Source organism: Procambarus clarkii, chromosome 55 (genome assembly GCF_040958095.1).
Source record: "Procambarus clarkii isolate CNS0578487 chromosome 55, FALCON_Pclarkii_2.0, whole genome shotgun sequence".
NCBI lineage: Eukaryota > Metazoa > Arthropoda > Malacostraca > Decapoda > Cambaridae > Procambarus > Procambarus clarkii.
The window spans coordinates 10,534,488-10,551,987 of NC_091204.1; the positions used below are offsets into that span (position 1 = coordinate 10,534,488).

The 17,500-nt window shown below is 58.8% G+C and overlaps 1 protein-coding gene across 7 annotated transcripts in view; it reads left to right on the top strand.

Annotated features, from left to right (window-relative positions):
- LOC123755787 (glutamine--fructose-6-phosphate aminotransferase [isomerizing] 2) overlaps window positions 1-17,500 on the top strand; it is an 89,676-nt gene that overhangs the window by 16,836 nt on the left and 55,340 nt on the right. For all 7 annotated transcript variants that reach the window (XM_045738610.2, XM_045738619.2, XM_045738628.2 and 4 more), the window contains exons 2-3: window positions 553-660; window positions 16,684-16,917. In XM_045738610.2, the coding sequence (XP_045594566.2) occupies window positions 553-660; window positions 16,684-16,917 (342 nt within the window). The remainder of the gene's footprint in view (window positions 1-552; window positions 661-16,683; window positions 16,918-17,500) is intronic.

Consider the following 17,500-nt stretch of genomic DNA (forward strand, 5'->3'; position numbering starts at 1 on the left):
AAACAGAAAACGGGACAGTACGAGAGTGTATAAGTGTATAGATTGTAAGAAGAGTGTAAGTGTAAATTGTGTGAGTGTATGGCGAGTGTATAACGAGTGTATGAGCAGTATAATCTGTGTGAATGTTTAGAGTTGGTGTCGACCAGTGCCTCAAGGAGCCTTAATGTTGACCAGACCACACACTAGAAGGTGAAGGGACGACGACGTTTCGGTCCGTCCTGGACCATTCTCAAGTCCATTCAAGTCAAGTCCAAGTTATTACATTCTTCTACAGCCACTAGTACGCGTAGGGTTTCAGGCAAGTCCCTGGAATACGATCCCCTGCCACGAAGAATCGCTGTTACAACCAAGTACACATTTTACTGTTGAGTTAAACAGAGGCTACAGTTAAGGATTTGCGCCCAGTAAATCCTCCCCGGCCAGGATACGAACCCATGACATAGCGCTCGCGGAACGCCAGGCTAGTGTCTTACCACTACACCACGGAGACTGGTAAACTAATGCATTGTTACCTAACTAATGACCTAACTAATGTATTTGTTTCGTTGGCAGGAATCTTCGCCTACCTGAACTTCTTGTCGCCGAAGAGCAGACAGGAGATCATCGAACTCCTCATCAGGGGGTTGGAGAGGCTCGAGTACAGGGGCTATGACTCCGCAGGTGAGCACTATGCGTTCTGCAGTCTTCTTGGTTGGTACTCTGCCAGCGGTACTTGGGTAGGGCCATCTCTGCGGGCAGTGCCACACGGGGGCACCTCTGCGGGCAGGGCCACAAGGGGCCATCTCTGCGGGCAGTGCCACACGGGAGCACCTCTGCGGGCAGTGCCACAAGGGGGCACCTCTGCGGGCAGTGCCACAAGGGAGCACCTCTGCGGGCAGTGCCACAAGGGGGCACCTCTGCGGGCAGTGCCACACGGGAGCACCTCTGCGGGCAGGGCCACAAGAGGGCACCTCTGCGGGCAGTGCCACAAGAGGGCACCTCTGCGGGCAGTGCCACACGGGGGCACCTCTGCGGGCAGGGCCACAAGGGGGCACCTCTGCGGGCAGTGCCACAAGGGAGCACCTCTGCGGGCAGGGCCACACGGGAGCACCTCTGCGGGCAGTGCCACAAGGGGGCACCTCTGCGGGCAGTGCCACAAGGGAGCACCTCTGCGGGCAGGGCCACAAGAGGGCACCTCTGCGGGCAGTGCCACAAGAGGGCACCTCTGCGGGCAGGGCCACACGGGAGCACCTCTGCGGGCAGTGCCACAAGAGGGCACCTCTGCGGGCAGTGCCACAAGGGAGCACCTCTGCGGGCAGTGCCACAAGAGGGCACCTCTGCGGGCAGTGCCACAAGAGGGCACCTCTGCGGGCAGGGCTACACGGGAGCACCTCTGCGGGCAGTGCCACAAGGGGGCACCTCTGCGGGCAGGGCCACAAGGGGGCACCTCTGCGGGCAGGGCCACAAAGGGGCACCTCTGTGGGCAGTGCCACAAGGGGGCACCTCTGCTTGCAGTGCCACAAGGGGGCACCTCTGCGGGCAGTGCCACAAGGGAGCACCTCTGCGGGCAGTGCCACAAGGGGCACCTCTGCGGGCAGTGCCACACGGGAGCACCTCTGCGGGCAGTGCCACAAGGGGGCACCTCTGCGGGCAGGGCCACAAGAGGGCACCTCTGTGGGCAGTGCCACACGGGAGCACCTCTGCGGGCAGTGCCACAAGGGGGCACCTCTGCGGGCAGGGCCACAAGAGGGCACCTCTGCGGGCAGTGCCACAAGAGGGCACCTCTGCGGGCAGTGCCACACGGGGGCACCTCTGCGGGCAGTGCCACAAGAGGGCACCTCTGCGGGCAGTGCCACAAAGGGGCACCTCTGTGGGCAGTGCCACAAGGGAGCACCTCTGCGGGCAGGGCTACACGGGAGCACCTCTGCGGGCAGTGCCACAAGGGAGCACCTCTGCGGGCAGTGCCACAAAGGGGCACCTCTGTGGGCAGTGCCACAAGGGAGCACCTCTGCGGGCAGGGCTACACGGGAGCACCTCTGCGGGCAGTGCCACAAGGGAGCACCTCTGCGGGCAGTGCCACAAAGGGGCACCTCTGTGGGCAGTGCCACAAGGGAGCACCTCTGCGGGCAGTGCCACAAGGGGGCACCTCTGCGGGCAGGGCCACAAGGGGGCACCTCTGTGTGCAGGGCCACACGGGGGCACCTCTGCGGGCAGGGCCACAAGGGGGCACCTCTGTGTGCAGGGCCACAAGGGGGCACCTCTGTGGGCAGTGCCACAAGGGGGCACCTCTGCGGGCAGTGCCACAAGGGGGCACCTCTGTGTGCAGGGCCACACGGGGGCACCTCTGCGGGCAGGGCTACACGGGGGCACCTCTGCGGGCAGGGCCACACGGGGGCACCTCTGTGTGCAGGGCCACACGGGGGCACCTCTGCGGGCAGGGCTACACGGGGGCACCTCTGCGGGCAGGGCCACAAGGGAGCACCTCTGCGGGCAGTGCCACAAGGGGGCACCTCTGTGTGCAGTGCCACACGGGAGCACCTCTGTGGGCAGGGCCACAAGGGGGCACCTCTGTGTGCAGTGCCACACGGGAGCACCTCTGCGGGCAGTGCCACAAGGGGGCACCTCTGTGTGCAGTGCCACACGGGAGCACCTCTGCGGGCAGTGCCACAAGGGGGCACCTCTGCGGGCAGGGCCACAAGGGGGCACCTCTGTGTGCAGTGCCACACGGGAGCACCTCTGCGGGCAGTGCCACAAGGGGGCACCTCTGCGGGCAGGGCCACAAGGGGGCACCTCTGTGGGCAGTGCCACAAGGGGGCACCTCTGCGGGCAGTGCCACAAGGGGGCACCTCTGCGGGCAGTGCCACAAGGGGGCACCTCTGCGGGCAGGGCCACAAGGGAGCACCTCTGCGGGTAGTGCCACAAGGGGGCACCTCTGTGGGCAGTGCCACAAGGGGGCACCTCTGTGGGCAGGGCCACAAGGGAGCACCTCTGTGGGCAGGGCCACAAGGGGGCACCTCTGTGTGCAGTGCCACAAGGGGGCACCTCTGCGTGCAGTGCCACAAGGGGGCACCTCTGCGGGCAGTGCCACAAGGGGGCACCTCTGCGGGCAGGGCCACAAGGGAGCACCTCTGCGGGCAGTGCCACAAGGGGGCACCTCTGTGGGCAGTGCCACAAGGGAGCACCTCTGCGGGCAGGGCCACAAGGGAGCACCTCTGTGGGCAGTGCCACAAGGGGGCACCTCTGCGGGCAGTGCCACAAGGGAGCACCTCTGTGGGCAGTGCCACAAGGGGGCACCTCTGCGGGCAGGGGCACAAGGGGGCACCTCTGTGGGCAGGGCCACACGGGGGCACCTCTGCGGGCAGTGCCACAAAGGGGCACCTCTGTGGGCAGTGCCACAAGGGAGCACCTCTGCGGGCAGGGCCACAAGGGAGCACCTCTGCGGGCAGGGCCACAAGGGGGCACCTCTGCGGGCAGTGCCACAAAGGGGCACCTCTGTGGGCAGTGCCACAAGGGGGCACCTCTGTGGGCAGTGCCACAAGGGAGCACCTCTGCGGGCAGTGCCACAAGGGAGCACCTCTGCGGGCAGGGCCACAAGGGGGCACCTCTGCGGGCAGTGCCACAAAGGGGCACCTCTGTGGGCAGTGCCACAAGGGGGCACCTCTGTGGGCAGTGCCACAAGGGAGCACCTCTGCGGGCAGTGCCACAAGGGAGCACCTCTGCGGGCAGGGCCACAAGGGGGCACCTCTGCGGGCAGTGCCACAAGGGGGCACCTCTGCGGGCAGGGCTACACGGGAGCACCTCTGTGGGCAGTGCCACAAGGGGGCACCTCTGCGGGCAGGGCCACAAGGGGGCACCTCTGCGGGCAGGGCCACAAGGGGGCACCTCTGTGGGCAGTGCCACAAGGGGGCACCTCTGCGGGCAGGGCCACAAGGGGGCACCTCTGCGGGCAGTGCCACAAGGGGGCACCTCTGCGGGCAGTGCCACAAGGGGGCACCTCTGCGGGCAGTGCCACAAGGGGGCACCTCTGCGGGCAGTGCCACAAGGGGGCACCTCTGCGGGCAGGGCCACAAGGGGGCACCTCTGTGGGCAGTGCCACAATGGGGCACCTCTGCGGGCAGTGCCACAAGGGGGCACCTCTGCGGGCAGTGCCACAAGGGGGCACCTCTGCGGGCAGTGCCACAAGGGGGCACCTCTGTGGGCAGTGCCACAAGGGGGCACCTCTGTGGGCAGTGCCACAAGGGGGCACCTCTGTGGGCAGGGCCACACGGGAGCACCTCTGCGGGCAGTGCCACACGGGAGCACCTCTGCGGGCAGTGCCACAAGGGGGCACCTCTGCGGGCAGTGCCACAAGGGGGCACCTCTGCGGGCAGTGCCACAAGGGGGCACCTCTGCGGGCAGGGCCACAAGGGGGCACCTCTGTGGGCAGTGCCACAATGGGGCACCTCTGCGGGCAGTGCCACAAGGGGGCACCTCTGCGGGCAGTGCCACAAGGGGGCACCTCTGCGGACAGTGCCACAAGGGGGCACCTCTGCGGGCAGTGCCACAAGGGGGCACCTCTGTGGGCAGTGCCACAAGGGGGCACCTCTGCGGGCAGTGCCACAAGGGAGCACCTCTCCGGGCAGTGCCACAAGGGAGCACCTCTGCGGGCAGGGCCACAAGGGAGCACCTCTGCGGGCAGTGCCACAAGGGAGCACCTCTGCGGGCAGGGCCACAAGGGAGCACCTCTGCGGGCAGTGCCACAAGGGAGCACCTCTGCGGGCAGGGCCACAAGGGAGCACCTCTGCGGGCAGTGCCACAAGGGGGCACCTCTGTGGGCAGTGCCACAAGGGGGCACCTCTGTGGGCATGGCCACAAGGGGGCACCTCTGCGGGCAGTGCCACAAGGGGGCACCTCTGTGGGCATGGCCACAAGGGGGCACCTCTGCGGGCAGTGCCACAAGGGAACACCTCTGCGGGCAGTGCCACAAGGGGGCACCTCTGCGAGCAGTGCCACAAGGGGGCACCTCTGCGGGCAGTGCCACAAGGGGGCACCTCTGCGGGCAGTGCCACAAGGGAGCACCTCTGTGGGCAGTGCCACAAGGGGGCACCTCTGTGGGCAGTGCCACAAGGGGGCACCTCTGCGGGCAGTGCCACAAGGGGGCACCTCTGCGGGCAGTGCCACAAGGGGGCACCTCTGCGGGCAGTGCCACAAGGGGGCACCTCTGCGGGCAGGGCCACACGGGGGCACCTCTGCGGGCAGGGCCACACGGGGGCACCTCTGTGGGCAGTGCCACAAGGGGGCACCTCTGTGGGCATGGCCACAAGGGGGCACCTCTGCGGGCAGTGCCACAAGGGGGCACCTCTGTGGGCATGGCCACAAGGGGGCACCTCTGCGGGCAGTGCCACACGGGGGCACCTCTGCGGGCAGGGCCACAAGGGAGCACCTCTGCGGGCAGGGCCACAAGGGAGCACCTCTGCGGGCAGTGCCACAAGGGGGCACCTCTACGGGCAGTGCCACAAGGGAGCGCCTCTACGGGCAGTGCCACAAGGGGCACCTCTGCGGGCAGTGCCACAAGGGAGCACCTCTGCGGGCAGTGCCACAAGGGAGCACCTCTGCGGGCAGTGCCACAAGGGGGCACCTCTGTGGGCAGTGCCACAAGGGGGCACCTCTGCGGGCAGTGCCACAAGGGAGCACCTCTGCGGGCAGTGCCACAAGGGGGCACCTCTGCGGGCAGTGCCACAAGGGGGCACCTCTGTGGGCAGTGCCACAAGGGGGCACCTCTGCGGGCAGTGCCACAAGGGGGCACCTCTGCGGGCAGTGCCACAAGGGGGCACCTCTGCGGGCAGTGCCACAAGGGGGCACCTCTGCGGGCAGTGCCACAAGGGGGCACCTCTGCGGGCAGTGCCACAAGGGGGCACCTCTGCGGCAGGGCTACACGGGAGCACCTCTGCGGGCAGTGCCACAAGGGAGCACCTCTGCGGGCAGGGCCACAAGGGGGCACCTCTGTGGGCAGTGCCACAAGGGAGCACCTCTGTGGGCAGTGCCACAAGGGAGCACCTCTGTGGGCAGTGCCACAAGGGGGCACCTCTGCGGGCAAGGCCACAATGGAGCACCTTTGTGGGCAGTGCCACAAGGGGGCACCTCTGCGGGCAGTGCCACAAGGGAGCACCTCTGCGGGCAGTGCCACAAGGGGGCACCTCTGCGGGCAGTGCCACAAGGGGGCACCTCTGCGGGCAGTGCCACAAGGGAGCACCTCTGTGGGCAGTGCCACAAGGGAGCACCTCTGTGGGCAGTGCCACAAGGGGGCACCTCTGCGGGCAAGGCCACAAGGGAGCACCTTTGTGGGCAGTGCCACAAGGGGGCACCTCTGCGGGCAGTGCCACAAGGGAGCACCTCTGCGGGCAGTGCCACAAGGGGGCACCTCTGCGGGCAGTGCCACAAGGGGGCACCTCTGCGGGCAGTGCCACAAGGGGGCACCTCTGTGGGCAGTGCCACAAGGGAGCACCTCTGTGGGCAGTGCCACAAGGGAGCACCTCTGTGGGCAGTGCCACAAGGGGGCACCTCTGCGGGCAAGGCCACAAGGGAGCACCTTTGTGGGCAGTGCCACAAGGGGGCACCTCTGCGGGCAGTGCCACAAGGGAGCACCTCTGCGGGCAGTGCCACAAGGGGGCACCTCTGCGGGCAGTGCCACAAGGGGGCACCTCTGCGGGCAGTGCCACAAGGGGGCACCTCTGTGGGCAGTGCCACAAGGGGGCACCTCTGTGGGGCGGGGAAAACTCAGTGGCAGGGGCCACCCTTCGTGTGATCAGTTGACCTGATCTTCCGTGTATCAACCTGTTCGGCAAACAAGTTCCGGATGCCAGTCGGCCTCGCAGTGAATGATCGCTGATGGAGTGATGTTCTTGAGAATGGCAACTATCAGCATGGTACTGTTGAAGGTTGAGAGCCTAGAGTGCCATGGGTGGCAACTACTGGTCGTCCACGGGGTTGGGCCAGGTCCGGTACTTTGAGGATGTTGGCCTTGTACGTAAGTAAGACCAACAACGTCCCGACGGTGTTGCAGACTCTGATGTTCTTCAGCAAGAACACCGGCGGCACTGTTCTTCACCAACAAGAACACCGGCGGCACTGTTCTTCACCAACAAGAACACCGGCGGCACTGTTCTTCACCAACAAGAACACCGGCGGCACTGTTCTTCACCAAGAACACCAGCGGCACTGTTCTTCACCAACAAGAACACCGGCGGCACTGTTCTTCACCAAGAACACCAGCGGCACTGTTCTTCACCAACAAGAACACCAGCGGGCACCTCTGCGCACCTCTGCGTGCCGTGCCTGCGAACGGCACAAGAACAGTGCCGCTGGTGTTCTTCACCAACAAGAACACCAGCGGCACTGTTCTTCACCAACAAGAACACCAGCGGCACTGTTCTTCACCAACAAGAACACCAGCGGCACTGTTCTTCACCAACAAGAACACCAGCGGCACTGTTCTTCACCAACAAGAACACCAGCGGCACTGTTCTTCACCAACAAGAACACCAGCGGCACTGTTCTTCACCAAGAACACCAACGGCACTGTTCTTCACCAACAAGAACACCGGCGGCACTGTTCTTCACCAAGAACACCAGCGGCACTGTTCTTCAACAAGAACACCAGCGGCACTGTTCTTCACCAACAAGAACACCAGCGGCACTGTTCTTCACCAAGAACACCAGCGGCACTGTTCTTCACCAACAAGAACACCGGCGGCACTGTTCTTCACCAACAAGAACACCGGCGGCACTGTTCTTCAAGAACACCGGCACCACTGTTCTTCAACAAGAACACCAGCGGCACTGTTCTTCACCAACAAGAACACCGGCGGCACTGTTCTTCAACAAGAACACCGGCACCACTGTTCTTCACCAACAAGAACACCGGCACCACTGTTCTTCACCAACAAGAACACCGGCGGCACTGTTCTTCACTAACAAGAACACCGGCGGCACTGTTCTTCACCAACAAGAACACCGGCGGCACTGTTCTTCACCAACAAGAACACCGGCGGCACTGTTCTTCAACAAGAACACCAGCGGCACTGTTCTTCAACAAGAACACCGGCACCACTGTTCTTCAACAAGAACACCGGCGGCACTGTTCTTCAACAAGAACACCGGCACCACTGTTCTTCACCAACAAGAACACCAGCGGCACTGTTCTTCACCAACAAGAACACCGGCGGCACTGTTCTTCAACAAGAACACCGGCACCACTGTTCTTCACCAACAAGAACACCAGCGGCACTGTTCTTCACCAACAAGAACACCGGCGGCACTGTTCTTCACCAACAAGAACACCGGCGGCACTGTTCTTCACCAACAAGAACACCGGCGGCACTGTTCTTCAACAAGAACACCGGCGGCACTGTTCTTCACCAACAAGAACACCGGCGGCACTGTTCTTCAACAAGAACACCAGCGGCACTGTTCTTCACCAACAAGAACACCGGCACCACTGTTCTTCACCAACAAGAACACCGGAGGCACTGTTCTTCACCAACAAGAACACCAGCGGCACTGTTCTTCACCAACAAGAACACCGGCACCACTGTTCTTCACCAACAAGAACACCGGCACCACTGTTCTTCAACAAGAACACCGGCACCACTGTTCTTCAACAAGAACACCAGCGGCACTGTTCTTCACCAACAAGAACACCAGCGGCACTGTTCTTCACCAACAAGAACACCGGCACCACTGTTCTTCACCAACAAGAACACCGGCGGAACTGTTCTTCACCAACAAGAACACCGGCGGCACTGTTCTTCACCAACAAGAACACCGGCGGCACTGTTCTTCACCAACAAGAACACCGACGGCACTGTGTTCTTCAACGAGAACACCGGCGGCACTGTTCTTCAACAAGAACACTGGCGGCACTGTTCTTCACCAACAAGAACACCAGCGGCACTGTTCTTCACCAACAAGAACACCAGCGGCACTGTTCTTCACCAACAAGAACACCGGCGGCACTGTTCTCCAACAAGAACACCGGAGGCACTGTTCTTCACCAACAAGAACACCAGCGGCACTGTTCTCCACCAACAAGAACACCGGAGGCACTGTTCTCCAACAAGAACACCGGAGGCACTGTTCTTCACCAACAAGAACACCGGCGGCACTGTTCTTCACCAACAAGAACACCGGCGGCACTGTTCTTCACCAACAAGAACACCGGCGGCACTGTTCTTCACCAACAAGAACACCGGAGGCACTGTTCAACAAGAACACCGGCACCACTGTTCTTCAACAAGAACACCGGCGGCACTGTTCTTCACCAACAAGAACACCGGCACCACTGTTCTTCACCAACAAGAACACCAGCGGCACTGTTCTTCACCAACAAGAACACCAGCGGCACTGTTCTTCACCAAGAACACCAGCGGCACTGTTCTTCACCAACAAGAACACCGGCGGCACTGTTCTTCACCAACAAGAACACCGGCGGCACTGTTCTTCAAGAACACCGGCACCACTGTTCTTCAACAAGAACACCAGCGGCACTGTTCTTCACCAACAAGAACACCGGCGGCACTGTTCTTCAACAAGAACACCGGCACCACTGTTCTTCACCAACAAGAACACCAGCGGCACTGTTCTTCAACAAGAACACCGGCGGCACTGTTCTTCACCAACAAGAACACCGGCACCACTGTTCTTCAACAAGAACACCAGCGGCACTGTTCTTCACCAACAAGAACACCAGCGGCACTGTTCTTTACCAACAAGAACACCAGCGGCACTGTTCTTCACCAACAAGAACACCGGAGGCACTGTTCTTCACCAACAAGAACACCGGAGGCACTGTTCTTCACCAACAAGAACACCGGCGGCACTGTTCTTCACCAACAAGAACACCGGCGGCACTGTTCTTCACCAACAAGAACACCGGCGGCACTGTTCTTCACCAACAAGAACACCGGCGGCACTGTTCTTCAACAAGAACACCAGCGGCACTGTTCTTCAACAAGAACACCGGCACCACTGTTCTTCAACAAGAACACCGGCGGCACTGTTCTTCAACAAGAACACCGGCACCACTGTTCTTCACCAACAAGAACACCAGCGGCACTGTTCTTCACCAACAAGAACACCGGCGGCACTGTTCTTCAACAAGAACACCGGCACCACTGTTCTTCACCAACAAGAACACCAGCGGCACTGTTCTTCACCAACAAGAACACCGGCGGCACTGTTCTTCACCAACAAGAACACCGGCGGCACTGTTCTTCACCAACAAGAACACCGGCGGCACTGTTCTTCAACAAGAACACCGGCGGCACTGTTCTTCAAGAACACCAGCGGCACTGTTCTTCACCAACAAGAACACCGGCACCACTGTTCTTCACCAACAAGAACACCGGAGGCACTGTTCTTCACCAACAAGAACACCAGCGGCACTGTTCTTCACCAACAAGAACACCGGCACCACTGTTCTTCACCAACAAGAACACCGGCACCACTGTTCTTCAACAAGAACACCGGCACCACTGTTCTTCAACAAGAACACCAGCGGCACTGTTCTTCACCAACAAGAACACCAGCGGCACTGTTCTTCACCAACAAGAACACCGGCACCACTGTTCTTCACCAACAAGAACACTGGCGGCACTGTTCTTCACCAACAAGAACACCGGCGGCACTGTTCTTCACCAACAAGAACACCGGCGGCACTGTTCTTCACCAACAAGAACACCGGCGGCACTGTGTTCTTCAACAAGAACACCGGCGGCACTGTTCTTCACCAACAAGAACACTGGCGGCACTGTTCTTCACCAACAAGAACACCAGCGGCACTGTTCTTCACCAACAAGAACACCAGCGGCACTGTTCTTCACCAACAAGAACACCGGCGGCACTGTTCTCCAACAAGAACACCGGAGGCACTGTTCTTCACCAACAAGAACACCGGAGGCACTGTTCTCCAACAAGAACACCGGAGGCACTGTTCTTCACCAACAAGAACACTGGCGGCACTGTTCTTCACCAACAAGAACACCGGCGGCACTGTTCTTCACCAACAAGAACACCGGAGGCACTGTTCTCCAACAAGAACACCGGAGGCACTGTTCTTCACCAACAAGAACACTGGCGGCACTGTTCTTCACCAACAAGAACACCGGCGGCACTGTTCTTCACCAACAAGAACACCGGCGGCACTGTTCTTCACCAACAAGAACACCGGAGGCACTGTTCAACAAGAACACCGGCACCACTGTTCTTCAACAAGAACACCGGCGGCACTGTTCTTCAACAAGATCACCGGCGGCACTGTTCTTCAACAAGAACACCGGCGGCACTGTGTTCTTCACCAACAAGAACACCAGCGGCACTGTTCTTCAACAAGAACACCGGCGGCACTGTGTTCACCAACAAGAACACCGGCACCACTGTTCTTCACCAACAAGAACACCGGCGGCACTGTTCTTCACCAACAAGAACACCGGCGGCACTGTTCTTCACCAACAAGAACACCGGCGGCACTGTGTTCTTCACCAACAAGAACACCGGAGGCACTGTGTTCTTCACCAACAAGAACACCGGAGGCACTGTTCAACAAGAACACCGGCGGCACTGTTCTTCAACAAGAACACCAGCGGCACTGTTCTTCAACAAGAACACCAGCGGCACTGTTCTTCACCAACAAGAACACCGGCGGCACTGTTCTTCAACAAGAACACCGGAGGCACTGTTCTTCAACAAGAACACCGGAGGCACTGTTCTTCAACAAGAACACCGGCGGCACTGTTCTTCAACAAGAACACCGGCGGCACTGTTCTTCAACAAGAACACCAGCGGCACTGTTCTTCAAGAACACCAGCGGCACTGTTCTTCAACAAGAACACCAGCGGCACTGTTCTTCAACAAGAACACCAGCGGCACTGTTCTTCAACAAGAACACCAGCGGCACTGTTCTTCAACAAGAACACCAGCGGCACTGTTCTTCAACAAGAACACCGGCGGCACTGTTCTTCAACAAGAACACCGGCGGCACTGTTCTTCACCAACAAGAACACAGGCGGCACTGTTCTTCACCAACAAGAACACCGGCGGCACTGTTCTTCACCAACAAGAACACCGGCGGCACTGTTCTTCACCAACAAGAACACCAGCGGCACTGTTCTTTACCAACAAGAACACCAGCGGCACTGTTCTTCACCAACAAGAACACCGGAGGCACTGTTCTTCACCAACAAGAACACCGGAGGCACTGTTCTTCACCAACAAGAACACCGGCGGCACTGTTCTTCACCAACAAGAACACCGGCGGCACTGTTCTTCACCAACAAGAACACCGGCGGCACTGTTCTTCACCAACAAGAACACCGGCGGCACTGTTCTTCAACAAGAACACCAGCGGCACTGTTCTTCAACAAGAACACCGGCACCACTGTTCTTCAACAAGAACACCGGCGGCACTGTTCTTCAACAAGAACACCGGCACCACTGTTCTTCACCAACAAGAACACCAGCGGCACTGTTCTTCACCAACAAGAACACCGGCGGCACTGTTCTTCAACAAGAACACCGGCACCACTGTTCTTCACCAACAAGAACACCAGCGGCACTGTTCTTCACCAACAAGAACACCGGCGGCACTGTTCTTCACCAACAAGAACACCGGCGGCACTGTTCTTCACCAACAAGAACACCGGCGGCACTGTTCTTCACCAACAAGAACACCGGCGGCACTGTTCTTCAAGAACACCAGCGGCACTGTTCTTCACCAACAAGAACACCGGCACCACTGTTCTTCACCAACAAGAACACCGGAGGCACTGTTCTTCACCAACAAGAACACCAGCGGCACTGTTCTTCACCAACAAGAACACCGGCACCACTGTTCTTCACCAACAAGAACACCGGCACCACTGTTCTTCAACAAGAACACCGGCACCACTGTTCTTCAACAAGAACACCAGCGGCACTGTTCTTCAACAAGAACACCAGCGGCACTGTTCTTCACCAACAAGAACACCAGCGGCACTGTTCTTCACCAACAAGAACACCGGCACCACTGTTCTTCACCAACAAGAACACCGGCGGCACTGTTCTTCACCAACAAGAACACCGGCGGCACTGTTCTTCACCAACAAGAACACCGGCGGCACTGTTCTTCACCAACAAGAACACCGGCGGCACTGTGTTCTTCAACAAGAACACCGGCGGCACTGTTCTTCACCAACAAGAACACTGGCGGCACTGTTCTTCACCAACAAGAACACCAGCGGCACTGTTCTTCACCAACAAGAACACCAGCGGCACTGTTCTTCACCAACAAGAACACCGGCGGCACTGTTCTCCAACAAGAACACCGGAGGCACTGTTCTTCACCAACAAGAACACCGGAGGCACTGTTCTCCAACAAGAACACCGGAGGCACTGTTCTTCACCAACAAGAACACCGGAGGCACTGTTCTCCAACAAGAACACCGGAGGCACTGTTCTTCACCAACAAGAACACTGGCGGCACTGTTCTTTACCAACAAGAACACCGGCGGCACTGTTCTTCACCAACAAGAACACCGGAGGCACTGTTCTCCAACAAGAACACCGGAGGCACTGTTCTTCACCAACAGGAACACTGGCGGCACTGTTCTTCACCAACAAGAACACCGGCGGCACTGTTCTTCACCAACAAGAACACCGGCGGCACTGTTCTTCACCAACAAGAACACCGGAGGCACTGTTCAACAAGAACACCGGCACCACTGTTCTTCAACAAGAACACCGGCGGCACTGTTCTTCACGAACAAGAACACCGGCGGCACTGTTCTTCAACAACAAGAACACCGGAGGCACTGTTCTTCACCAACAAGAACACCGGCGGCACTGTTCTTCACCAACAAGAACACCGGCGGCACTGTTCTTCAACAAGAACACCGGAGGCACTGTTCTTCAACAAGAACACCAGCGGCACTGTTCTTCAACAAGAACACCGGCGGCACTGTTCTTCACCAACAAGAACACCGGCGGCACTGTTCTTCAACAAGAACACCGGCACCACTGTTCTTCAACAAGAACACCGGCACCACTGTTCTTCAACAAGAACACCGGCGGCACTGTTCTTCAACAAGATCACCGGCGGCACTGTTCTTCAACAAGAACACCGGCGGCACTGTGTTCTTCACCAACAAGAACACCAGCGGCACTGTTCTTCAACAAGAACACCGGCGGCACTGTGTTCACCAACAAGAACACCGGCACCACTGTTCTTCACCAACAAGAACACCGGCGGCACTGTTCTTCACCAACAAGAACACCGGCGGCACTGTTCTTCACCAACAAGAACACCGGCGGCACTGTGTTCTTCACCAACAAGAACACCGGAGGCACTGTGTTCTTCACCAACAAGAACACCGGAGGCACTGTTCAACAAGAACACCGGCGGCACTGTTCTTCAACAAGAACACCAGCGGCACTGTTCTTCAACAAGAACACCAGCGGCACTGTTCTTCACCAACAAGAACACCGGCGGCACTGTTCTTCAACAAGAACACCGGCGGCACTGTTCTTCAACAAGAACACCGGAGGCACTGTTCTTCAACAAGAACACCGGAGGCACTGTTCTTCAACAAGAACACCGGCGGCACTGTTCTTCAACAAGAACACCGGCGGCACTGTTCTTCAACAAGAACACCAGCGGCACTGTTCTTCAAGAACACCAGCGGCACTGTTCTTCAACAAGAACACCAGCGGCACTGTTCTTCAACAAGAACACCAGCGGCACTGTTCTTCAACAAGAACACCAGCGGCACTGTTCTTCAACAAGAACACCAGCGGCACTGTTCTTCAACAAGAACACCGGCGGCACTGTTCTTCAACAAGAACACCGGCGGCACTGTTCTTCACCAACAAGAACACAGGCGGCACTGTTCTTCACCAACAAGAACACCGGCGGCACTGTTCTTCACCAACAAGAACACCGGCGGCACTGTTCTTCACCAACAAGAACACCAGCGGCACTGTTCTTCAAGAACACCGGCGGCACTGTTCTTCGCCAACAAGAACACCGGCACCACTGTTCTTCACCAACAAGAACACCAGCGGCACTGTTCTTCAACAAGAACACCAGCGGCACTGTTCTTCAACAAGAACACCAGCGGCACTGTGTTCATGAGTACGAGTACCTGGAGGTGTGGCCCACGAGTACCTGGAGGTGTGGCCCACGAGTACCTGGAGGTGTGGCCCACGAGTACCTGGAGGTGTGGCCCACGAGTACCTGGAGGTGTGGCCCACGAGTACCTGGAGGTGTGTTTCCACGAGTACCTGGAGGTGTGTTTCCACGAGTACCTGGAGGTGTGTTTCCACGAGTACCTGGAGGTGTGTTTCCACGAGTACCTGGAGGTGTGTTTCCACGAGTACCTGGAGGTGTGTTTCCACGAGTACCTGGAGGTGTGTTTCCACGAGTACCTGGAGGTGTGTTTCCACGAGTACCTGGAGGTGTGTTTCCACGAGTACCTGGAGGTGTGTTTCCACGAGTACCTGGAGGTGTGTTTCCACGAGTACCTGGAGGTGTGTTTCCACGAGTACCTGGAGGTGTGTTTCCACGAGTGCCTGGAGGTGTGTTTCCACGAGTACCTGGAGGTGTGTTTCCACGAGTACCTGGAGGTGTGTTTCCACGAGTGCCTGGAGGTGTGTTTCCACGAGTACCTGGAGGTGTGTTTCCACGAGTGCCTGGAGGTGTGTTTCCACGAGTGCCTGGAGGTGTGTTTCCACGAGTGCCTGGAGGTGTGTTTCCACGAGTGCCTGGAGGTGTGTTTCCACGAGTGCCTGGAGGTGTGTTTCCACGAGTGCCTGGAGGTGTGTTTCCACGAGTGCCTGGAGGTGTGTTTCCACGAGTGCCTGGAGGTGTGTTTCCACGAGTGCCTGGAGGTGTGTTTCCACGAGTGCCTGGAGGTGTGTTTCCACGAGTGCCTGGAGGTGTGTTTCCACGAGTGCCTGGAGGTGTGTTTCCACGAGTGCCTGGAGGTGTGTTTCCACGAGTGCCTGGAGGTGTGTTTCCACGAGTGCCTGGAGGTGTGTTTCCACGAGTGCCTGGAGGTGTGTTTCCACGAGTGCCTGGAGGTGTGTTTCCACGAGTGCCTGGAGGTGTGTTTCCACGAGTGCCTGGAGGTGTGTTTCCACGAGTGCCTGGAGGTGTGTTTCCACGAGTGCCTGGAGGTGTGTTTCCACGAGTGCCTGGAGGTGTGTTTCCACGAGTGCCTGGAGGTGTGTTTCCACGAGTGCCTGGAGGTGTGTTTCCACGAGTGCCTGGAGGTGTGTTTCCACGAGTGCCTGGAGGTGTGTTTCCACGAGTGCCTGGAGGTGTGTTTCCACGAGTGCCTGGAGGTGTGTTTCCACGAGTGCCTGGAGGTGTGTTTCCACGAGTGCCTGGAGGTGTGTTTCCACGAGTGCCTGGAGGCGTGTTTCCACGAGTGCCTGGAGGCGTGTTTCCACGAGTGCCTGGAGGCGTGTTTCCACGAGTGCCTGGAGGCGTGGCCCACGAGTACCTGGAGGCGTGGCCCACGAGTACCTGGAGGCGTGGCCCACGAGTACCTGGAGGCGTGGCCCACGAGTACCTGGAGGCGTGGCCCACATTCGTAAATACTTGGGTAACTGTTTCGTGAATGTTTCTTTAGTGTGTTTCAGGGAGTATATTTTGCTCACTGATGAACTATATGTTCCATGTGTCCCTTGCAGGCATTGGTATCGACTCTGTAACCAACGGGGTGACCCTAATCAAGCAGTCCGGTAAGGTCAAGTGTCTGCGGGACAAGATCGAGGCGCAGCAGAAGGACTTGGACTTCGAGCGGGAGTTGAACATCCACGTGGGGATCGCTCACACCCGCTGGGCGACGCACGGGGTTCCCTCCGACATCAACTCCCATCCGCAGAGGTCTGACGAAAACAACGAGTTCGTCGTCGTCCATAATGGTAAGTTATTATTTGGTGTTGGTTGGTAAAAGTATATATAGGGATTATGTGATGAGGTCGAGTTCAATGTCGTCTCGTAGCCTCGGGTTCGAACCCGTCGCAGCGCCTTCGATTTGGAACCCGTCGCAGCGCCTTTGAGTTCGAACCCGTCGCAGCGCCTTTGAGTTCGAACCCGTCGCAGTGCCTTCGAGTTCTAACCCGTCGCAGCGCCTTCGAGTTCGAACCCGTCGCAGCGCCTTCAAGTTCGAACCCGTCGCAGTGCCTTCGAGTTCGAACCCGTCGCAGCGCCTTCGAGTTCGAACCCGTCACAGTTCCTTCGAGTTCGATGCTTCATCACCCGTTCGCCAACTCCCATCAAATGCAAAATCGATCAATAATACTGAATCACAAAGTTTGGGGTAAGTTTGCCTGTTGACTTTCCAGCACTTGAGGGAAGTTTCAATAACTCTGGTGCAGTGTTGTGATAGTTTTCACAACACGTGAGTTGTGGGTACATTTAGCCATTGTTGTTATGATGTTAGATTCATAGCTGATAGTGGCGGCGTCTTCGTTAACTTCAGAGTCAGCGGGAACTGAAATAACT